The 25,566-nt window shown below is 38.8% G+C and overlaps 1 protein-coding gene across 3 annotated transcripts in view; it reads right to left on the reverse strand.

Moving 5' to 3' along the window:
- gdap2 (ganglioside induced differentiation associated protein 2) overlaps nt 1–25,566 on the reverse strand; it is a 45,616-nt gene that overhangs the window by 16,538 nt on the left and 3,512 nt on the right. For all 3 annotated transcript variants that reach the window (XM_073474303.1, XM_073474304.1, XM_073474305.1), the window contains exons 2-11: nt 24,618–24,844; nt 20,663–20,802; nt 18,812–18,965; nt 16,454–16,542; nt 14,755–14,831; nt 13,781–13,940; nt 10,052–10,202; nt 9,393–9,469; nt 7,240–7,316; nt 6,721–6,860 (exon numbers count right to left, since the gene is read on the reverse strand). In XM_073474303.1, the coding sequence (XP_073330404.1) occupies nt 6,721–6,860; nt 7,240–7,316; nt 9,393–9,469; nt 10,052–10,202; nt 13,781–13,940; nt 14,755–14,831; nt 16,454–16,542; nt 18,812–18,965; nt 20,663–20,802; nt 24,618–24,799 (1,247 nt within the window). In that variant the 5' untranslated portion in view covers nt 24,800–24,844. The remainder of the gene's footprint in view (nt 1–6,720; nt 6,861–7,239; nt 7,317–9,392; nt 9,470–10,051; nt 10,203–13,780; nt 13,941–14,754; nt 14,832–16,453; nt 16,543–18,811; nt 18,966–20,662; nt 20,803–24,617; nt 24,845–25,566) is intronic.

A 25,566-nucleotide genomic window follows, 5' to 3' on the forward strand; every position in this document is an offset into this window, starting at 1 on the left:
GAGACTGAAGTTAAAGATATAAACAAAGTTACTGTTGTTAGTGGCCTCCATGTGGTCTGAACCGGTCAGCTGCCTGATCAATACTGAGCATGTGCAACTTATCAGAGATCAGAAAAGCCTTCTTTTAAACGATACATTTGTAATATGTTTTTAAAACTCTATGAACTAGATACACCTTGAATTACTGCTGTGTCACATCATTCAGTTATAGAGAATCAAAATGGAGATTTCAAGAAAATATTATGGATTATAACAGATGACAAATCCATAGCCCTTTTAAGGACTTTTGGGATATTTGACGGAGAGCGTGGACCTGAAAATTAAACATAGAGTTTTGGGGCATATATTTGTCAGTAAGTTCCTTACTTACTGACAAATATATGCCCCAAAACTGTACCCTGGCCCCCTAACTAGGCAAAACAGGGTTTAAACCCAAATGCCAGTGAGCATTCACTGAAGTTCAAGTTTCCTTGATCAAGCGACTGAATCCTGATCACTCAACAGCTCTGCATGACACAGGATGAAAAATATTTTCTTTACAAATGTAACTTATTATAGCGTTTGATCAAGCCATCCATTCTGAATATGTTGAGTTACTGAACAGACAAACTCTGCACTTGAGGATTACATCAGCAAGTGGATGGAGAGATGGATGGATGCTATTATTCAATCAATTGATGATTAATGACTTTGTTAGCTGGAATGGGTATTTCTAACCACACTGGCAGTGAACTTCAGGAAGGTAATGTCTGTTGGTAGGGTTCATCAAAAGTTAAATGTTTCAACACAAACTGGATGGATTGTCATTGAAATTGGTAAAGAAATTCATGGTCCCGAGAAGATTTATTAATCATCTGAGGTTTTGCAGTTCCTGATTTTTCCTCCAGTGCAAACATGACATCACGATTGTCAACACTCATCCAACATCTTGGTTCTTGACAATATATTGTGAGCAGGCCTCCTGGCCCTTCTAGCTGCAATACAGAATACATTGTAAAGACTGTACACAAGCTGTCTTAAAATACCAACCATGCACTTCAAATAGTGATTTCCAATATCTTAATTTGTCAATGCCTGTCTGAGTGCTCTTCAAATGTCTCTGGGATATTCTATATTGGGACGATGGATTAATGGACAGTTTATTGTACTGTGCTGCACTGATCAAAACTGATCAGATGTCAGAACCACCTTAACTACACTTCTGCCACCAGCCCCAACAGCCGGCAAAGGAAACTCATGATCTCATATGCTGAGCTCATGACCAGAGGTGAGGATTGGAATAAACTAATATATTCTAAGAGCTTCACCTTCAGACAAAGCTCTTTTTACCATGAAATTCTGGATCCGTGCAGCCAAACCAAATGGTGCACAGATCCATCAGTCTCACACATTTCACCATCACACATGAAAAGGCAAGACATTTGAACTCCTTCCCTTTGGGACAGCAAATCAGTCCCGACCAGCAGGGAGCAATCCACCATTAACTGGAAAAGTACCGTGAGCTCAGAACTGGAGGTGCTGACCCTCATCCCAACCACTTCACCCTCTGCTGCAAACCTCCCCAGAGTGTGCTGGAGGTCATGGTCCAATGGAACAAGAAAACCACTTCTTTGGCAAAAAGCAGAGATGCAATCCTGAGGTCAACAAACTAGTCTAAGCCAGTTCAACCGGTGATTCCCTAATAACTAGGAGCACACTCCCAGCTTCCTTGTTTTAAAAATGGGGCCACAAGTCATGACTCACTGTCTCTGATTTCCATTTGACAGTGAAACCATGGCAGCTCTCAGGGTGAATCTGTGACACCAACAGACCTGAAGTAACCTAAACTGTAATTACTAACTGATCACTCAACAAATATCAGCAGTGATTTTCAAATGTCTGTGACTGGCTAGTTTTATACACAGCTCATCTATAATCTACTCAGCACTGGTACTGGAGACTTGCCTGCTCATTTCATGGCAGTAAATGGACAATAACCCGCCACATTTGCAACGGTTTGCATTGTCATGCCACACAAACATAGTGGTGGTCTGGCTGCGGTAAGCTACATCTGTTCATATAAAACAAAACAGTTAGCCAGGGGGGGAAACTCGATATTTTAGTTGACAAACTAACTCGGTGGGGAATCGGGAGTACTAAAACATGATGTGGGGACTCTGATCTGGTCCAGCGCTGGACCCTAAAGGGACAAAAATAATGATCAACCTCAAAAGCTCTTCTGTCTCCTGTAGAAATAAAATCAACATCTACCCACTTAGACAGACAGTTTTGAAAACTTTTGTGTCCTTGTTTGGCTTTAGTCTGCTGGTTAGGTTGTCTGGAGCCAAAATGCATCTGCAGCAAATCAATAGCTTGTTGGGTTGGACGTGGTGGACATGCCAGGCCATGGTTATTGGTTCCATTGCCTGTGTAGATCGACACTGTCTCGCCAAGCCAAAAGAGCAACAACTGCTTGAGAAGGGAAACTGGGACTGAAGATTTCTTAAGAATTAGTCACACAGCCTGACAGAAGAGTTGGAGCACAAGTAGAAAACTGTAAGCCTTTACTAACATTTACAGATGAAAGTTGTGTTTATGTGAAATGTGATCACTAAACATGATCGGAAACACAAAGAAATTTACAGAGGAATCATTTTTGAGTGGAACAAGCAAACAAGTACCAGAGGAGAGCTTTTGGTTTCCACTGGGACTGCCCACCCCCCACAATGTTGTGAGGTGCATTATATAGGCAGCCATGGTGCAATATGCAAATCAAAATACAAATAAAACTTTTCATTAAAATCAGCTGGTTGGTGGCTGTCACACCATTTCTAATTGCTGTCGGGCCAATCCTCATTCAATATACTCCTTATAAGGTGGAGTCAAGGCTCAAAGTTTGCAGAGAGCTTGTGGAACTTTAACAACCTTGACATTTTAAGGCGATGAGCGTTACAACCTGAGCTTCAATGCTGTGATGACTCAGCAAAGTGTGCTAAAGCGGTCATGGTTATTGTTTATGACTGAACTGGGTTTTCCTGTTTCAATGAAAGGGGAAGCTGAAGGAAGGGGTATTAATTCCTACTGAGCATATGAATGTGGCATTTTGTCTGGCACTCTTTCCGTTTGTCTACTGTGTGACTGAAATATAGCACATAACCAGCACATGACTTTGACAGCCTTTGGGTGAAAAATCTATCATGCAAAATGTAGTGCAAACATTGGCAAACTTTTGTCTTGTACAAAACTTAAGGGTTTGGCTGAATTTTCAGGACAGAAAGGTGTGGTGAAACCAACCAGAAATAACCAGTCTCAGAAAGGAATGAACAGAGGAACACGAGGGTTGAAAGGTGCATAATGACTGCATGGAGTTTCCCACTGACACAGGAAGCTCATTTGGTTGTGGTTACTTAAAACTAGAAAGACACTAGAAGAAAAGGTTTTGTAGAAGTTTTATTAATAACCCATTGAGCCCTGACGTTTCTCTCCAAGTTTTCATTCAAGTTTGAAAACTAGAAACTTTATTTTTTCAAAGATATGACAGGATTTCCTATTTTTAATTTCTGTTTTGTGCTTTAATGCCTTTGTTTTGATGTTGAGGAGTGCTATACAATCAACATAACTCACTTCAAATACTTTATTAAAGATACAGAGTATCTAACAGACAGTGAATTAAACGCACTATATGACATTTCTGCTGCTAGGGGTCTCTCAATCAAAACAATTAAAACACAAGACCAAATTTGATGACATCGTAAAGTAGCACATGTTCATGGGAGCTGTTGTCTTTATTTTTAAACAACCACCATTGCCGAAGGAAAATCTATTTGAGCACTGTGTAAAGATGAGCTGGGAAGTTGGTCTGTGAAGTGTGATGGATGTTCTCAACAGACTGTTGGGTAATAACTCACTTTTGTTTGCTCTTCCTAACCTGCTGATTTGATATTCAGACTGGTTGTGTTTCTTGCGCCGACAGATTCCTCTAAAACCAAAGGTGCCATGTCTTTGATGGGTGCACAGTTAAATCAAACAAGATATCTAAAGCATCTGTTTAAATACACTTTTCTGCAATTCACCCAGACATATTATGCATCTTTGAAAGTTTTAAGTCCTTGACAAAAATTAAGAGTAGGTTCAAACAATTCTTGGGCACATGTAGAGTACCAGATGTGATAATGCTGCGATTTTGCATTCAGAATATTGAAGAATAAAATTAGATGTTTTAAGTGTCTCCATAAAATGACTGATTTGGATGCAGGTCTGACTTCTGGACAGCATCTGTCTCTGTGACAAATTATCATCCATGTGTTGATCTAAAGTAGAAATATTTTTCAAGTTTGTCTTCTGATACACAACACTGGGTCTGTCCTGCACCGAGAACAGTTCTTCTTTCATCTGTATGTGATTAAGTGTGAGTTATGATGTTAGATTTCTTCCACCTAAACGCTTTCACAAACAAACATAATGCTTATTATTAGGTTGGTAAGTGGTTCATATGAAAGGCCTATCCAGAGCTAGATCAGAACGAGGAATCCGCTTTCAAAACTTTGAACCCTCAGATTAAGGCTGAGTCACAGCCAACACATCACCCCCACAACACAGTCCAAGTTTGGGTTTCCTGTTCCAAATATGGCCGCCAGATTTCCAAAAACCACAGCGAAACAAAAACGTTTCAAAGTTCGTTCTGCTTTTCCAAAAGTCTAAACACTGTAACCTTGTAGCATGGACAATGTATCTGAATTTGCGATGCAGCTGCAGTTGTCAGCATGGTGAGAAAAGGACCGAGTGAAAGCCAAACAAAAGCCCAATGAAGGTCAAATTACAGCTAAACCTCAAAGAAGATGCTGCCCTGTGTAGACATTATCATACCCAGCTGTAGATTAGTCAGTGACGGGGGAAGAGATCATCCTCATCTTGCGATCTTAAATCTATAAAGATATTCCACCTGGCTAGACTTAATGTCTTATTACTATAAACAGAGAAACAACAAACATGCCAGACCGTTGTTCCATCTGGACGATTTTTTGTATCATTATTTAAAAGAAAACTTTTGACAAGCAGTTCTGGCTATTACTGAGCGAAGACGTAGCTGGCCAGCAGAGTTAGCCAAAGGACTGCAAACCCAGAACATACAGCACAGTACATTAAAGTCATACCCTAGGGCAATAACAGCTCCAGAGTTTTCTTATTCAATCATTGTGTGTGGAAGGATGGGACAAAACTGAGATCTAATCTAATGTCTGATCTAATTAGGCTTCTATTTGACTTCAAAGAACACTAATTTGGGATCAAAGCACCTCATGTGTGTTAAATGACAAGTCCAACAACCGGAAAATCTCAAATTATTAGTACAAAATGTTGCACATGCATGAAATGCAAAATATCCCAGCCAGGATTTATGTTTCAAGTAAAATTTGTGCCGGTTGACGTGTCCTGGAAGATTTTCAATGTCCCAGACAAATGTGAGAAATTCCATTATATGTGTTTACTGAGCCTGCAAATAATTCACAGAGACCGCTGATGCTGAAGCCAAATTGTTGGTATTTGAGAATGAGACTCAACAATCAACCATCTTATTCCAGAATCCTTCATCCCACCTTTAATCCGTAAATGTCATTTGCACTAGGGACACTGGGGACATGTCCCCACCACTTTTTAAAAGCACAGTTAAAAATAATTGAAATAAACCTTGCACCCCAAAATGTTAACTAACAAGTAAGAACACTTTGCACTCCATCAGCAACGGCAAATATGACAATACCCAGGACCTGAAACAGTCCTGTGTATTGTCCAGTTAAAATATTACACTATAAACTGCAGTTAAGCAACAACCAACAACATGTGCAGAAGAACTGGGATTCATCATAAGATGAAAGATGTGATCAGCATGTACTGTCAGAAAATCAGGATGTCATAAATTCAATGGGCTGATTAGGTTACTAGCAAGACTAGTCAATAGGTTTGCAAACAACATAAGATAATTGTGTCTTATTTGTTTGATTTTATGGTAGTCCTATATAATAAGGTGGTGACTTATAGTACAGTGCTGCGTGCTAAAGAAGTTTTTAGTGTCTCCTCCGGTTTTCCCTGCTGACCGTGCGAACATTCTTTGGGTTGCTGCTTTTTTTTTTTTTTTTTTTTTTTAAAAGTAGGTAGCTAAGAGTGTAGCTCTTCTATGATTGGTAATTCTGTGGTGGCCTCTAGTGGAGGAGATCCACAAGCGTGGTATTTAAGTTTAATTGTGTAAAATGTTGATTGCATGGAATTTTAAAAGAACAAATAAAAATAAAAAAAATCAATGATTTGTTTGTTTTATAATTAATATAGATTTTAAAAAACAGAAATGTAATGCCTGCTCCAGTTTAACTCATTTTCTCACATAAAGATATTTGCACCTTATTGGTTGAACTTGACTCATGAACTCTTGTGACCTTAAGTAAGCAGTATGCAGTTTATTCTCAGTATGTCCCCACCATTTCAACACAAGTGACGCCCTTGCTTTAATGTGATTCAAATTGTGTTTAGAGGGAATTATTTTCACCGGACATTATGACCAGAGAGATTTAAATATGTCGGACTTCATCAGATTTTCCCAAAGAAAAAAAAATCCCACCATGCATTTGGTGCACAGTTTAGATTATATTCATTTGACTTTTTCCCCTTTATGCAACCCTCACACAGGAAGTTACTCATAATAGCAGTGTTTGGCTCAGATTAACAAGGAGTGCAAAATGTCAGACTGACTTGGCATCAACGATGTCGTAGAGGTTCTTGAGAAAGTCAGAGTCCAGGTGGTTGTGCTCTCCGGTCAGCGTGTGGAAGTAAACCATTACATATTCCTTCACCGTGATGTGATCCATCACATGGATGAAGTACAGAAGGGCCTGCACACGCAAACACAGACATAATCAGAGTGCGCACATTCTCCCACAATTTTTTCACACAAGTTAAGTTATATTTTCATTTGTTTTAAGATTAGGTATTTTAGGGGGTGGTAAATCTAAACATACTGTAAGTGCACACACACAAAATACTCTCACACACAGCTGTAAGCACAGGTGAATATAGATGGACACATGAAAGGACACACACACAGATGCTGGAAACATGCACAAAGACGTTTTTCCACTTAAATAGAGGCACATGCATGCAAAACACATGCAAATATGTTGACATGTAAACACAGACACACAGATCAAGTTAAGTCTGACTTTGATTTCAATAAAAGCATTTTGTTTTGAAACAGCTATTTTTCTTTGGTACCTTTTCAATGTCGATAAGGGTGACTGGGATGTTTCGGCCAACCAGAACCATCACTGTCCTGCCACACATATCCACACCTGGGGGGGGGGACAATACTAAAGTTCAATCACACACAGTCTCACACTTATAACAGACATAAACATATGATGAACTGTCAGATGATGTTGATGAGCCTTCATCGCTGCAGTGTTTCAGCACTGAAATCTCCAAAGAACATCTCTTAGTTGAACAAAGCGTATGTTAGTACGACATCTTTTTTGGATTTCATGTTTATGTCGTATGACTTTGTATAGGTGATGCTCTTTTCCTGTTCAACCATGATCACAGTTATCACTGCTTGTGGTTACAATCTTCTGTTTATTTTTCATAGATCAAAAATTTGATCAAAAATAACATTTGAGCATTTAAACATTGTTTTAGTGCAGAAACAGTTTGTCAAATAAATCATTCATAAAGGGAGAATGCCAAACATTCATTGGTAACAGCTTGCTGGTTTTCACAGTTGTTATTGTAAATTGACCATCTTTTGGTTTGAGGCAGCTGGTTGGACAAAAAAAGGAATTTTTAGATGTCAACACAAGTTGTGACATTTTACTGACTAAATGAAGAATTGATTCTTTGTTTAAAAAAATAGATTAGAACAGATTAAATGATGAATAATGGAAAATATTTAGAGCGACAAATGGAAATAGAAGTTAATGGAGGCCATATCCCTGTTATATCAAAACTGCAGTTATTTATCTGAAATTACCTGCATATAAACATATCATATATTTAATTTTGATCTTTAAGGAGTAGTTGATTAATTGATTAGTCAATCGTCAAAAAAACAATTTTGATGATCAGTTAATCATGTACCTTATTTATCAAACTAAGTTGCCAAACATTCTCTGGTTTACGCCTCTCATATGTCAGGATTTGCTGCTTTTCTCTTTTTCTATATAACTCTTAACTGAATTGGTCAGACTAAATAACTCAATTCGAAAATATAATCTTGAGCTCTGTGAACTTGTGAAATTATTTTCTGATATGTTATACACTAAACGATTAATTGGTTAGTCAGAGTAAATCATTGCTAGTTAAATCAATTATGAAAATGATGATCATCAGAAGTTTCTGCTGTAATTTATTCATGATTATATAATGATATAAAGACACAGGCCCTCAACATCTCAGTTATCACTTTCAGACTATTTATTATTATTTCAGACTACAAAACACATTTTCTTCATGTGAAAACCAGCTGTATGCCAGAGTCATGATTTATTACAGTTCTTTATATTGTCTTTTTTTCTCTGCTATATGCACTTTAATGTTCATTATTTTTGTCTTGATGCTTTTGTGTTTTGTCAAACTGTTTTGTTTGTTGTATACGGTGGTTCATTATTTTAACTGTATTTATTACATCTGAAATGAAGGACAGAATGAAGTCTATTTGAGTGGTATTATCCTAATTATTAACCTGATACCAAAATAGTAAACTACTCTGCTGCCTTGTGATGTGGCTTCCTGTAATACATATTTGTATATTCATTTTATATATTAATTTTTTGTCACGTTGGGACACAGTGATATACTGGTAAATAAAAACCAAGTCCTCCAGTCAATTTTTAAAATGATTTGTTTCATTTCAATTAAAAATTGTTATGATTTAAATCAGAACAAAATGGCCTCAGTAGGTTCCCTGGTTTGAGACAACAGGTTATAAACTGTCAGGGAATTTTGCATTAAAATATCATTTTAAATCTGAGGTCAAGGGCAAATTGGTATATAACCCCCAGAACCCAGTATGGGGCTAAACTGTATAAAAACACTGCCTCCTACTGGTTATGAGATTCAATTACACCTCATGACAGCTGTGACTGGGGGAATGACCCCACCAGTACCGTCTGTATTCAATAAGGAGGCAGAACAATATGGGGATTCTGGCACAACTTCACCTGCTTCCAAGGTGCAAAGGGAAGAGAAGTCATAACAGGCCAAAAGCCTAACCCGCTTACAGTATAGAGAACAACTTTATTATTAGACAAACCCTGATCTGTTTTGTTTTACTTTTACTGAATTCACTGAATTCAAGGATCCAATATATGATTTGTCTGTCTTCATTCCTCTTATTCTGTGTTTCACACACACACACAGACACAAACATGTACCAGTTTGATATAAGGCCTTCAGTGCAGCGATGTCTGACAGATCCTCTGCTCTCGCCCGACACAGCCAGCGATTGTAACTGAAGAAGAGAATCACACACAGAAATGGCTTTCGATTTATGGTTCACGGTTAGAAGGCTGCGACACACAGCACATAATACAGATTGGACTGCTGCCTCCCTAAAAATGTCAGTTATGTATCTATATAAAAAAAAATTAAAACGTGGTTCATCTGGTAACGTTTTAAATGCAGGTAGGCTACTAGTGGGTTTGTGAATAATGTGCGAGAGCCGTAAGTAATCTCGGCTATGACTTGTAGAGATTCACAGTTCATGCAATAAAATCATTTTGTCGGTCAAACGGTCAAATATATAAAAATATTTTCATTTATGATCTCATAATAAACTATATCCTTTAGAAATTGTGTCAAAAAGTGTCAGCCAAAACTTCTTACAAAGCAGACTCCTCTGCACACTCAGGTGTTACACTTGTGACCCCATGTTCCCCCGTCTGTCCCCTCTGTCAGCTACTGAGTGAAGCCAGAAGTGTCAATGCTAACATTGCTAATGCTAGTGTCCATTGAACACAACTGAGACTTGGAGCCTCGTATTTTGTCCTATGAATGTTTGTGTTGTCACAGCATGTTCCAGTTGAACTCTTACTTCCTCTGGTGTTGTTTCTGCATGGCCGCCTCTGACATCTGTCCCTGCAGGATCTGTTTCCGCTGTTTGTCCACATCACCCTCCATGCGGGCGAAAGCGTGATTCCCCACCTGACCCAGATCCAACTCCAGACTCTCCTCTTCAGAGTCGTCTGCATTAAAAATTAAAAAAAAGATGATAATCAGTCATTTACTTGTAATTTACTTCACTAGCTATAATGGATTATTATGGTAGAGTTATGATGAAGTTGGATGCACATAAGTCAAATATTGCAGTATATTCATTGAAACACATTAGTGTTCCCAGATGCAACACACGCATATGAGACCCTAAGTATACTTCTTACAGGATCAAAGCAATAAATGATCCTGGATCTAACTTCATTGTGATATTTAATATGATAATTTTTACCCCAAAAGATCTACTGTATTACTACATTTGCATAGTGTGCTCGCTTGCCTGTCTTTGTTTTTGTACTTCCCCGATCCTCATCTATCTGAAGCATGACATTATTTGTGTGTGTGTTTGTGAAAAAGCTGCCACTGACGTCATGAACTCAGAGGACAGAATTCCAGCTCAGCTTCAAGTCTGTTTCTCTGTTTGTTTTTCTTCAACCACATGTATTCTCATATGCATGTCTGCACATTTTATCTACATCCAAATGGACATGTGTGTCTGTCAGTATGTATACAGCAGCCTGTTGTTATTGGGTTTCACTCGCAGGCCGCCTGCTTGCTTTGGATCAACATCCTGAGGCCACATCTTGCTTCTTTGAAGCATCATGCCAGCAGACCATCGGGCTGCAGATCAATGGAGGCAACAGGCTCAACGTTGAAACCACAAACTCTTCCTAACACATGGGCTGGTGTTACTTTCACAATCCTCTTCACCAAAAACTAACATTTAGACGAAGTGCAGCAAAAGCTTAGGCTGCTAAAATAAGAGGTCATACAAAATACAGTTTATATGACGGTTGAAGGCCTTGAAGAGAGTTCAAACTGTTTGCTGCCAATAGTCAAAATGTCTTATTATACTCATCCTTGCTTGTCTTATTTTTTTTGCAACGGAGCCAACTACTGTACAGACTGTGGTATAAGTATCGGCCCACTCTCAATTGCTCCATTACAATGACAAAAACTCCTCAGTCTACATATACATGGAGGACAACTAAACGTAAAAATCGTAAAACATAAAAATAAAATGTCTTTTGGGGCCACACTGAGCCTCCAGCACAGCTTCAATGGGCCTTGATATAGATTCTACAAGTTTCTGGAACAGTACTGGATAGACCTCACTTGGTATTGGCATGTCAACCATTATTAATTGAAGGGATTTTACATACTGATTATGACACTGCAACATTCACAGCTGCCTAGTTCTCCCCTACTTTCCTGTCAGATCTTGACTGTATACCTTCTTATCAAGGGAAAAAAGGTCAGGAAATCATTCCCATAATTGTGGCAGTGATAATCTGGTGGTTCAGGAGAAATCGAGGTGGGCCACTATTGTTCAGAGATGATAACTGTGAGTTGCCTCCAGTGCAGATAAGATGATGAAGTTGAGTATTCGCACTCTCTTTGACCTTACACAAATGCATTGAATAACATCCAACAAAACAGTCTACCTTAAAAGTTCCTAGCAGCTGCCAGTGCTGTAATAAGATGCATCCAGGTGCCTGCAGGAAATGAACGCTAGCTTAGCCACATTTTTACAGCCTAACCTATTAGATGAACTTGACCTCTCTCTGCCTGCACTGCAACTTTTCGGCACAATTGATGTTTTTTCTCAATTTGCTCAGCACAAGTTGGTCATGAAATCATTAAAAACACAAACTACTTGTGTTCATTCACATACGTTACTCAATGCCCCGCTAATTACAAACTACTACATCCATGTAATTGCCTCCTTAGCTAGATGTTTGGCTGACTGCTATGTATTAATCTCAAAATGATGAAACTATTCATAAAATCAGTCTAACATTTGATCCTGTGGTCACTTATATTTGACTAATTTATGTGAACTTGCCACAGTAGGAACAGTGGTGTTACATAACCTTCGAAACAAGGCGCAAACCAAATGTGTGCGTGCGTGCTAGTAAGGCAGAAAGTAAAAATTAAATATTTAAACAGGGAATGCTTACTGCAAACAAGCACATGACAAAAAGCTAAGAAGAACAACTCTGGACCAAAAGCAATTTGTGTTTTGAATCTGAAATGAGAAGGTATCATTCAAGGATTCAGAGAAATACAATAAATCAAGTCAGTTCATGCCTGATGTCCCACTTTTAGAATTTCTATATCAATTCCTAGCTTTAACATGTACAGATGAAACCATCCAACATACAGTATAATTTGACTTAATGGATGTAAATGATTTATTTCATGTCTGAAATCACCCTAAATAAGACTGAAATGGACTTCTCACCCTTATGTTCCTATTAAGAGTTTACCACTGAAAACATGCTCTCCTTTGTAAGTCAGCAGAACGTTCAACGCACTTATTATTGAGATTTATTCCCTCAATGTGTTTTTGACATATCACGTTCAAAAGTGTGGGAAGGATGGACAGATGGATGAATGGATGAAAACATAATGCCTCCAGCCATGGTTATCGCTGGTGTCGAGCCATAAAAATGTCTTTTAAATGAGGAGACTGGAATTATTTGAAGTTAAATAAAAACATGGTGTCCCAAAACAACCTCTGAGTTCAGAAAACCGAAGAAAAACACCTGCTCTGTGTTAGCCAGGCATGCTGCTCACTTGATACGCTTAATATGCAGATGATACTCTGTGGAAAACATGTAGTCCTCCAAAAAGGAGTGACTCGCCGAATGAGTGAGACTGCAGAGCGAGTAGGTATCAGTGTGTGTAGGTACTAGTGTGGGCTAAAGACCAGATGCTCAGCTGACCCTATTTGAAAATATTGTGCTACACAGCTCTTCTATTCCTTGACTGGCTCACCAACTGACCAAGCATGGACACACTGTCCTCATCAGAATTTAATTGTTGTCCAGACCTTCATTTTTTGGGCTGTATTGTGAGGTTTTGTTTTACTGAGTGGTTGACTGGTTGACTTTGACACTGGACAGGTGACTGACTGGTTGCCTGAATGTCCTGTTGACTGATTTACTGGTCAGTTGACAGGCTGACTGTTGGCGGTTTCAATGGTAAGCAAATGTTTGACTGACTCACTACTTGGCTGACTGATTAAGTGACTGAACAGCTGGTCAACACTCTAGTGTTATTTTGTTTTAAATGTTTTTTATATTGAAAATGTACATTTTTTAAAAATTAAAAACAGATACAAATGAGTTATCTGTCTTTTATGTGACACCTCAGTTAACTTTGAAGTTCCTCAAACTGAAATCAAAGCCCTCATCTGTCTGAGATAAAAATTAAACTAGAGGGAAAAAACCACAAATGCCTCCCATTCCTCAGTGTGTGATGAGTGAGGACAGACATGGAAATGAATAAAAAATTAAATTATGTCTGTGTGTGTTTATTTAGCTGACTCTTACAGCCATAAAAGCATAGCAGTTGATCTTGGACTATTTTTTATTGGCACAAGATGAGAACACACCAGACTCTATAATTAAATAACTGATTGAAAAAACAAAAGGTCTACTCTGATAAATAGATTGCTGGCACGAAAGTGAACCACATTATTTGTCCTTTCTTATGCCGGGAAACATTTCGTCACATCACAAAAATACTTGTTTAAATTGTCTACCTTCCAGGGTGCCGGGTTTCTCGGCGATGCGGATCTGTCTCTCTGGGACGACAGGCTCACCCTCAGAGTTGCCGATGTCAGCTGGGATGAGAGGCAGGCAAGCCTTCTCCTCTTCCTCAGAGCGAGGGTAGTACAGAGGAAGTAACTTCTTGTATACAGACTAAAAGAATACACACATGTATTATTATTCATTTTGAGAAATATACACACTGAAATATTAGAGGCAGCAAAAGGAATCTGTATGCCTGTACCTAAGTTCCCTCCATCGCAAAATCCCCTAACCAACAAACATCCTCTACATGACGCGATTGGCCAGGTGAGGTAAGCATGGTCTCAACTTCTCTCTCATTTTTGTCTCTACGTATAAGTGAAATTATGAATGTGCTTGAGGAAACACAGTCTAAAAGTGTCCTCCATTATCTCCATCGAGTGAATATCAATTCTTGCCTCAATATGACTGCAGGCTTTTCATCCTTCCTCTGAGTGTGGCTGTTGAGAACAGCTATAAACATGGTTTGATGACATGTCATGAACTCGTCCGCTTTGAGCAGACTGACACCTTAATGTTGTCTCAATTAAGGGGAGGAATTGTCTGAAGGATGCAGCCCAATAAAATGCCTTCAGAGGACCCAAACTTTGCTTCTCATCAACTGATAAATTCAGAACTTCCAATTTTTTCATTGAGAAGATGCCCTGAGACAGCCAGCAATGTGCAAATGTAAACATAACATAACACAACCCGAAACCAAGTGGCAATGTCTCTACATAAATTCTTAGTGGCCAGTCGGGGTAAGAATAAATATCCTTTTGCAGGTTTAGCTGACATTGGTGAAAAACTTGCAAGAATAATCTAGACACAAACATTTACTTCCTTTCAAGTTGGCTTTTTTCTGACTACACTTTTAAGTCAACCATACTGTGACTGTTGCTAAATACAGTTAAAGGTAACTGTCACAGATTAATGTCATACAAACCTCCTCTGTGTCTGATACTGTGAACACCACGGCCTCTAAGCTGTTTCCATGATTCTCCAGGAACCTGCGCACTGTTCCTATAAACATGTGAACACACGCGCGTTCACGCACGCACACACACACGCACACACGTGTTACTTTACATATTGACACATGCCATTGACTTAATGAGGTCATATTGCAGCACCCTTTACAGACTGTGTCTTGAATGCTTGTTTTAGCTACAGAGTGAAACATCTTGCCTCTATTCAATCTTTGGTTAGAGTTGCACATGCGCATTACTTAACGGGCAGGATGTAGCCAATCAGAGGCAGAGTAGAGCGGGTCATGCTGAGCAAGGGAGTATGATCAAAAAGCATAATATGACCTCTTTAACAATTAAAGGAATTAGGAATTTTGATTGATTAACTCCAACTATAAATGGCAAAAAAAAATACCCTGTGTAAACAATTTTACCAAATTGCTTGTTTTTCCTGGTCAACAGTCCAAAAACAAGATTTTTTTCACATATAACCCAACATAATCATTAAAAAATGTGCCATTGACTGTTTGGCATTTATGATTTTTAATTGGCCTAAACAATTTATTCACTATCAAAATGCGTTTTTTTAAGTGGATCAAGATATTGACTGGTCGTATCAGTATGACCAGAACAATAACTTTTGAAAATGGAAAAATAATAAACCCATATGTATTAACTTGTGTGTCTGTATTTGCTAAACTATCTAAAACATGATATTCAGTTTTTTGTTAAAGCTGTTTTATAGAGGTTCTGGTTTGTGTTGCTGTTGGATTGTACCGACAGGTGTTTCTATACAAATACAGACACTTTTTTGAGGAAACAGCCCGTACATACATACACCGATCAGCCACAACATTGAAACCACAAACAGTTGAAGAGAAAAACATTGATAATCTAGTTACAGTGCAATGTGCTGCAAGGAAACCTTGGGTCCTGGCATTCATGTGGATGCCACTTGACACGAATCACCCACCCACACACACAGACGAGTGGGTGGTGTGTGTCAAGAGGCATCCACATGAATGCCAGGACCCAAGGTTTCCCAGCAGAACACTACACTGTAAATCAATGCAAAATCAATAATATACACTTCACCTGTCCGTTGTTTTAATGTTGTGGCTAGTCGGTGTATATGTATGTACTCCTGATGCATCACCTCCACTGCTGGTTAAGGTCATTGGATATGTAATATATTTGGATGCATCTGCAACATGGCTGTTTTATTTTATCTTATCAGGACATCGATTGAGCTTAATGGAACATGAACATTAAATTGAACGCCAGCAGACATGAAGAATTGTAGTTTGTGTTAAAATCAAATGAGCCTGTCCGCCTGTATAATTTGTTGACCTAATTTGCTGTGTATATAGTATATACAGCCACGAGTTGTATGTCGTATTGTCCACTAGTGATTAGGTGTTTTGTGTGTTTTTGTATGATCCTGGCTGCAGGCTTACTTGCCCATAGGGGACAAAGATACCTTGAACCTTGAACCAATGTGTGTGTATTTGTGTGCCAAGGTTAGTGCTGTTACTTAGTTTTCAAGACAATTATCTTTAAGTATGTAGAAAAAGATGAAATATGACAGGATAAAGGGATTTCACTATGAATTTTAGGTTGTGTACACCTGTATCTCACTGATAAAAAGCTGCGTGTGTAATGTTATAAATGTCTTACTGAGAGCGATGTGTGTAGCGTCCTCCAGTGGGTAACCTCTTTTGGTCGTGCTCACCACACAGAAGCCCACAGATGCCATTGACTGCTCTCTGAGGCGACAAGAAAAACAATCTCATGTACTGTACACCACATTTACGGATGGTTAGGTGGGTTCCACACACACACACACACACACACACACACACACACACACACACACACACACACACACACACACACACACACACACACACACACACACACACACACACAGTCACTCAAAAAACTAAGATAACTACACATCCCACTGCATAGCAAATGACAGAAGTTCTTTTCATTTTGAAAATTCAGTATACTTTATATATGTTAGATTATTCTTGATTTATGGTCTATTTTACAATATTTTACATATTTAACATTGTATAATGTTAAATGATGAAATGTTAAATAAACCAAACATTTTACATGATTATAAATGTTAATTACACATACCATTTTGCATGAATAATTTACTCATATATTTTGCTTTTTGCTTCCTGTGGCCAATGTGTGAATCAGAGATTTTTTGAGAAGAACTGGGAAGCTCAGAGTTGTTTTCATGAAATCATTATATCTATTTGCACCCGTCAGGCACAAACACTGGGCCTCATGCAGCAACATTATCTTAAATTTCTCTTATATTTTCTATTACTTTTTGTCAAAAAAATAAGAGAAGTCAAGATGCAGATGCACGTTCTTAGCATCCAGATCTGCTCTAACCCAGGTATGCTGAATGATGAATCCCACCTGGATTAAATTCAATTGGAGGTGCATGGCCCATTGTTTGTTCTTAGCATAGGTAATGCCCACTAAACACCATATAAGGGCAGGTGTTGTGCTGTGTGCAAATAGCCAACACTGGCACAGCAATTGGAGAGATGCCCCCAAAACAGGATCGTAAGAAGGAGGAGAATGTCAGCAGCAGTGAACTTGAGGTATTAAATCAAATAAAACAATGTAAACTGTAATCTTCCACAGTACTGGTGCTACAGGAACGTCAAAAACACAGTATCAGGGCACATCCACTGAGCCTTCAGCACTCCAATTGTGCGCTCTACTACAGAGTGGGTGTGCCGGTGGTTGTAAGAGCGCTCCTGTCTGGTCTGGGGATTTGCCAGGGGGGTCATCAGCCATGGAGTGAGGGCATAACCTCGGTCCCCTGTGTTACATTTTTATAAAATTGAGTTTTATAAAAGTTAAACTGGATGGTGGTTTTTAGAATTACAAATCATTCACATATCAGCCACCCATCTCCACCAGCTCCTTGAGCCAGACGCATCCCCACAGAACTATTCTGCAGCACGAAGGAGACGTGTGCCCCCCCTGGTCAACGGGCCAGAACATTCAGAAGGTGGCAGTTTGCATCCAATATTATTTGGAAGTTAATAGAGTGATACAGCATTTGATTGAGGAATGGGAATGGATCTGGAGAGGGTTCATTGATCTGTATATGCGTGGTATCTACAGCAAACTACACAATGATATTTGGCGGTACAGCAAAAAAAGCGGGAGCAATATGTATTGGGGCATGAAAGATGTTATCACTTTCAGTACTCTCGGAAGCTCACAGCTCAAAGAGGACTGTGAAATGTCTGACCTGTCTCCCATCTCTCTCTGAAGAGATCCTGTGGCCCAAACTCCGCGTGAGCAGAGTACTTGGAGGCACTGAATTTGACAGCCATGTGTTTCGCCTAAATTGAGGCTTCAGGTTACTGCGCATATCCATAAGCAGTGCTTGTGGCAATCTGAAATGACTCAGCAGCCATTCATCTGTCTCATCAAACTTATCTGTGTGATCTCTTAAAACGATCTCTGCGAAAGGCCTGGTTTGCCAAAGCATCTAGCAGCAGTAGATAAGCCATGATTCAGCTGCTGAACTCAATTACGATCAATTGACCAATAGTATTTTGGTCATAGTAAGAGTGCTCTCAACCACTCTTACAATTTTCTCTTACCAAAGAGAAGCGCAAAAATAAGAAAACATTGGTGAATCCCAGAAATCAATGGGTACAAACACAAATAAGAGAAAATGTGTCGCTTCTTGCATGAGGCCCAATATTTAGCAAAAAATAAAAAATCAAATTGGAGAGGAAAGAAGAATAAATCTGAAATCAAATCAATCAAATCAAAAAATCTGTCATCATCTGTCAAGACAGCTCAACTCTACAAGAAATGAATGCATTTCACTTATATAACATGTTGCTTCACCAGATTAACACACAATAAGTAGTGAACCTGTGTGTGTCTTTGATTAAACTAATACTGCCTGGTTTAAGAGCGATTGAGGGGCTGACGGACTGAATGTCTTATTGAATGACTTGTTGATTTGACGGTTCTTACGCAGCCAGCTGCATGATGTTCCTGTAGCAGCTGTACAGCGAGCTCTCCGCCGCCGTCCTGTACTTGGCTTTGTATTTTGGTCCCACTGTGTGGATGATAAACCTCGCTGCCAGGTTGAAGCCTTTGGTTAGCTTTGCTTCTCCTGTCCGACATCCTGCACACAAAAATGCAAAGCAAACTCATTTACCATTTAGTATGAAGTCAAGGCAGAAAGAATCTGAAAAATGGTTATGGCTGCAAAGGCGGGTGACTGATCTATTTGTGCATCAAAGCTTCTACAATTGCTGCATTAGCAACAAAAAAAAAATCCTAATGTGTTTTTCTTTAAAAAGATGAATTTTCATGTATGGGAGCCTTAAAGGTTTAAGTTATTCAGATTACAAGAACATATCTGGTATCCAGCCATAAAAATATTTTCAGTTTGTCAACTTGCAGCATGTCACTAGCCTAATATCACTTTGGTGAATGACATGACATTGTTGCTCACTAGGGCTGCACGATGTGGTAAAAAATAAATAAATATCACATTGAGATTATTGTGACAGATCTTGCCATTGATCACTTTTGCTTCATAATTTTCATTTTCACTGAAACTATTTGAATTATGATGATGTGACATTTGTCTGTACCAAACTAACATGTTTTCTTACATATGCAGAACAAGATTTGTAGGCCAGGACATCTCTGCAGCACTACAGTACTACATTATAATACTGTTCTGTTTTACCTTCATCAAATAACTGCAACTTCTCCTGATTTGGATATTGCACTCAGCCATAATGCGGTCTCAATTGATTTGTGATTAATTGTGCACCCCTGGTGCTCACAAACAATACAATTTACAACAGCAACATCCCTTTCCAAAATATGTGGAATTTTTCTGTTTGTTATGTGGATTATGTAGAGCAGCGTTCTTCAGTCCTGGTCCTCTGGGCCCCCTGCCCTGCATGTTTTAGATGTTTTCCTGCCACCACATACTGTTTCAAATGAATGGGTCGTTATCAGGCTTCAGCAGAGTCACTGAATAGTTTGTTTAGTATGAAATCATATAAATGTACCATCACTTTGGACTATTCACCATGGGTGTTCTGTCCACCATTATCAAAATCACGAAATAATGGAATATATTTTCGAAGAATAGTGTTGGTTCAAACTTGTGCAATCTTTTTTTTATTTTATTTAATTATTACTATTTTGGCCTTTCATGGCTTTATTTGGGAGGACAGCTCGAGAGTGACAGGAAATTGTACGAAAGAGAGGGGATGACATGCAACAAAAGGTCCACAGAAAGGATTCAAACCCTGGGGCACTGCGGTGAGGACACAGCCTCAGTACATGGGGAGCAGGCTGTAGCAACTGAGTTACTGGGGTGAACCGGCCAGCTGTCCTGGCACCTTGTGGTGGCTAGACACCTTACTAAAGACACTGTTCGTTTTGTAGTACTTTTTGAAGCATATTTAATAAATTAATAAATAAACAAAAACATAAATAAACATGCTATCTTCCAAAGTCAGTATGTGTTACTGATGTTTCACTGATAGAGTATTAGATACATTTAGTTTTCAGTTTTATCTCAGAGTTTCACTTTGCATTTCTTCATGAGAGCAGCTGTGGAGTTGTTGTAGATCAGCAATGTAATGACCCTTTATATTCATTTCAGCTGATCATCATGTGCCTGGTTATGTCTGTGTAAAACAATCAGAGAATTCAGATTCATATCTTCTGTTCTCCGACTGACATTTATGCCTTCTGCCTCCAGACATGAGCCTGCAACATCACTGAGGAGGGAAACTCAAATCAGACTTTCTGTTGGAGTTGCAGCTCATCTTTGCAGTTTTTCCCTCAACCCACCTTTGAGTTTGAGCAGCTCGTCTCGCAGCTCGGGCCCCGCCAGCTGATGGATGCTGTCAGACACTGGGTTCTTGTCATTAAGCGACTCATTGCTGGTGTTCACGATTGAGGTGCAATTCAGCAGGGCCACGTCACCAGTGCTGTTGTGGAAAGAAAAAAAGTTATTCTTCTAAAACTTATAAGGGTCTGAATGATATGATATGTCATTCATGGTATCTGGCTACAAATGACATCCATCTTTTAGATTTTATTTCACTCAAAATCCTGCATGAATCTCAAACAGGCACCAGATTTTTTGTGCTTGGTATGTTTTTGTTGTATCATTTTGTCTGGTTGTCCTCATGTTATATTGCTACTGGTATACACTCTTAACTTGTTTTATTCAATGTTTCTCTAGTAATCTAAATCAGTTTCATACCTCTACCGATACACATATTTATCCAAACAACCTTGAAGATTCAGCCATTTAGCCAAAGTAAAAAGCTTATTTTATTGCTTCAGTAAAGTCATTTCTTCATTGTGAAGCCCTGCAGGGTGTGTTTGGAAAGAATAATGAGGAACTGCTTGTGTTGAAAGAAACTGGTCACAGGACAAGTTTAGCCTCCAAGATCGAGAAGCAAGAGGCTTTTTTTAACGTCATCCCTCGTAGGTTAATAGAAGAGGAGGCACAATCCAAAACAACCCAGGCTGCCATAAACTACACTAACTCTTACTCAGACACACAGCTTGATGACAGTATCTCAGTATGGCTGATTCTTTAGGTTACAAATGTTGCTTGTGAAGCAAAATGGTAACAAGTATTTTCCCACATAAGCAGCTTTATATACGCAGGGTTACATCAACACAAACATTTCAGTCTCCCCCTCCCCCATTTATCATAGAAACAAACTTCTTTGCATGAATGTGTATGAGTGACAGTAAGGGGTGTGCCATATGAAATTGTTCATGATAATAGTGGCATCATTTTTAATGTGATAAAAAAATGTGACATGTTGACATGTTTATGTGATGACTAATGCAGCAACAAGCATCTCTGAAAGTGAAAGTACTGTTGGTGCCAGCTCTGCTCTGCTGAGTTGGTTCCAAAAAAGGAGGTGACTTAGTGCAGCGGTGCTTTGGTTGTAAGAGCTCAGATCAACAGCACACAATGGTCAAGTGTAAGCAGTCAGAAGAGTTAAGAAGATGCTAACAGCAACAGGGAACAACACAACACAGTAGCCCTAGTAGCTTTGAGTCGTTACAAAAAAACAAACAACAAAATGCCTGGTTCAGGGATGTCAAAACTTTTTCAATTGGAGGGCCAAATATAAAATGTATTGGTGAGCCATGGGCCAAAAGCAAACACCTGTATTGTATACAATTGTACAATTGTATACAATGTATTGTATTGTTAAGATGCAAAATGGCACTAGGATCCCAACTTTGCTTAACTGATCGACTTCTTACTGTCACCCTGTCGTTTGTGCTCAGATTATCAAAAAAATATCTGTTTAATGAGGCTCATTTATTGTTGGAGTGAACTGAAAATAAACCTTCGTAAATGTCTCAAATGTGAAAAGCCAATACAAAAACAAAAGCATTTATGAATGATCTTAAATGTAAGATTATGTATCCAATTGTATGACTATTTGCTGGCTTCAGTTTATATTGTTCAGTATTATGAGAAGCATAGGTTTATCTGGAAGACAATAACAGTGCTGTGTCTGTGACATTTTTGTTGTGTTGCATGGAAATCATGGGATCTCAATCCTGTTTCAGCTTTCTACCATCATTCTCTAGAATCATGGTTCTCATCCTGGGGGCTAGGAACTCATGTGAGGAGCAGGAAAATGATGACCAAGAAAGAAGAAATAACTGTTCAGTTTCAGAAAACTATATTTAAAAAAAAAATCTTAATTTTTTCTTTTTTCATGAAAACACTAGATAATTTTATCACTTCTAAAATGTATTCAAATGTAATAATCTACAGTTATAAGAGAAAATGTATCTATGGTGGGAATGTTCACCACTCAAAGGCACAATCAACCTGTGACAAAGTGGTCACCAGCTTAATGATACTACTGCTTGCAGGTCAGATTTTCTTGAAGCTCTGGTCATGTTAGTGCAGCAGGAATGTGCTCACTGCTGATGGCAGAGCAGGGGAGGGCTGCTACAACAACAGGGCTCTTATAGAGAGGCTGCTGCCAAGTCAGGCTGCAGTTGGTCATGTGTTCGTCCACAAAAGATTTATGAGGTGATCTGGACTCTGAACTGGTCTGGGCAAGCACATGGAGAGACACAGTCAGCATTCACACTACAGATCTAAAACTGCTACGAATACCTGATGAGTCACATCTGATAATACTATTAACTGACAGGGATGACCAAAACACATGCATGTGTAGAGTAACAATAAAGACTGTCACAAGCACGTCTGTGTCTGAGCTTCTCCTGCTTCTGTCTTTGCTTTTACTACTCGGCAACCTGTCACCAGACATGGGGCCACTCTGAATTCATCTAAACTCTTTTGAGCTAGTTAGAAATATTACAAAACTGCAAACTAACTCAATCTAATCAGAGAAACATTAAAGTCCAGCCTGGGTGAATTTATCCTCTCCACACCGTAGGCTGAATTGAGTGGAACCGCATGATTCAATTTAAAACACAAAGCAATGATTTAATAAAGGAACTCAGTGCACTGATACTATAAACCAACATTTCCTCAACAGACTTCAGGATGACAAATGGGCAGACAAGACAATATTTTTCTTTTTAAAAGAGCATGACCCTACCATGACATTCATTTTGTAAACATTATGGAAAATCTAATTCTTTATGCCAATGAAAAGAGGATTTATAGCTTCATCGCTTGGCTGAAGGAAAAACTTCCACTCCACTTCGATCCACAACAATTCCAATAAGTACAAAGACGCAATAAACTTTAATTGCACTTTCCCGATTAATAGAAAGCAATATGGAATTCAAGAGCCAGAGTCACAGTATGTTAGATTTTCCTGTTCCCTCTCTTTGCTGCAAAATGGTTCAAAGCAACAGCTGGATGTGATGTGTGATCCAAGGAAAGCCAATACAAACTGAGGTAAACATGAGTATACATTAGGTTTGTAAAGATCATTTTCAGGGCAACAACAACATTAATGCTCACTTCTCCCAATAAATGGCCATTTCACACTTAAATGAAAAGTGTGATGGGTGCAAATCACATTTTCCATTGATTAGGACATATGATTAGTTTGTTTACACATTAAATTCAAATTGAAGAGAATGATTGCATGACCATCTGAGGAGTTTGAACTACATGGGTTTAATTCTGATGGTACCAGTGCCAACTAAAGTCAGTTCAGGTCAGTTCAGTTCACACTTCTTGCGTAAGGATCCCATGATTTTGGTAAGCACAAATGGAGTAGAAACAACTAAATTAATTATTGATGCTAAATTTAAAATGATTATGATGATGAAGAAAAGTACTGGGCAGGCCTCAGAAGCAGCATTTACATTTTAAGGGACACAAAAACCCAGACCCAAAATGGCGCTCATTAACCCGGGTGCTCATGCATCCTAATCCATCCTCTTATCTATATTCTTTTCTTTCACTTCCTAGTTTTTTCGCTGCAAATCAGCTGTTTGGATCGCATCATTCCTGTCACTTCTCATGTGACAGTCACGTGAGAAGTGACAGGAATGACTCTCCATTACAAGACAGAAAGTTGTGTAGTGTGAACAGCTTGGTGATCAGAGGACTTTGAAATTCGTATTGTGTGGCCAGACAAGCTAACTTAGCATTAGCTACACAGAAGCTGTCCAAAGACAGTTAAAAGAACAGCAACATGTGACTTGTTGAGATTGTGGGATTTTATGACCCCCTTTCTACAGTCTGCCTATCAACCCTTTTCCAAACGTAAGAGGCAAACTCAAAACCCAACAGCAACAGTGTGAAGAAATATTTTGCGTGACTCACAAGAGGATGATCTTGCGGTTGATGTCTGGTCTGAAGGGGAAGGGTGATGGGAAGGCCTCCTGGCCGAGCAGGCTGTCACTTTGGTTGAGCGGTGTCTCCTCACCATCCTCACCCAGCTGCTGCTGCCACGTGGGGAGAGTCTGGACGTCAATGAACTGAGAGCGAGCACCCAGAGGATCCATCCCCTCTGCTACTACACACTAACGCTGGATCTACAAGCAGGCACACTGCAAGCAGAGGAGAGAGAGGGAGGGAGAGGGAGAGACTTGGATCACAATAATAGATGTTAAGTGATTTTTTTTAAAATAGGTCAATGTTGTCCATTGCTGTTATAATGAAGGATGAAAAAGCCCTAATCAATTCATTCCTTAAATCAAAATAATTTTAAGTAATTGAAAGTTATTTGGTCAACTAATTTTAAAATGTTTGCAAAATAGAAAATAGAGATAAAAAATAAAGAAATCAATCAGACATCCTCAAATGTCTTGTTTTGTCCACAACCCAAAAATATTCAGTTTACTGTCATATAGGAGTAAAGAAACCAAAACATATTCACATTTAACAAGCTGGAACCAAAGAATTTTCTTGACAAATTACTCAAATTGATTAATTGATTGACAAAATAGTTGTCAATTAATATAATACATCGGACTTCACCTCGACCCCGCATAGCATGACTCCCTCCCTACTTTATTGACGGTGATATGTTGTGGTTTCTTTTCTTGTGACAAATGTACTTATTGTAAGTCGCTTTGGACAAAAGTGTCTGCTAAATGCCCTAAATGTAAATGTAATACTTGGCAACTTAGTGATTAATCATTGTAGCTCTACTGCCAAGTGTTTCCTCAGTTAGCCAATTCATCATTTTGTCTGTAAAAGATCAAAGAACAGTGAAAAAATGCAGAGTGACATCTTCAAATAATTTCAGTTCAAAGCACAAAGACATTAC

This window comes from Pagrus major, chromosome 9 (genome assembly GCF_040436345.1).
Source record: "Pagrus major chromosome 9, Pma_NU_1.0".
Taxonomy (NCBI): Eukaryota; Metazoa; Chordata; class Actinopteri; order Spariformes; family Sparidae; genus Pagrus; species Pagrus major.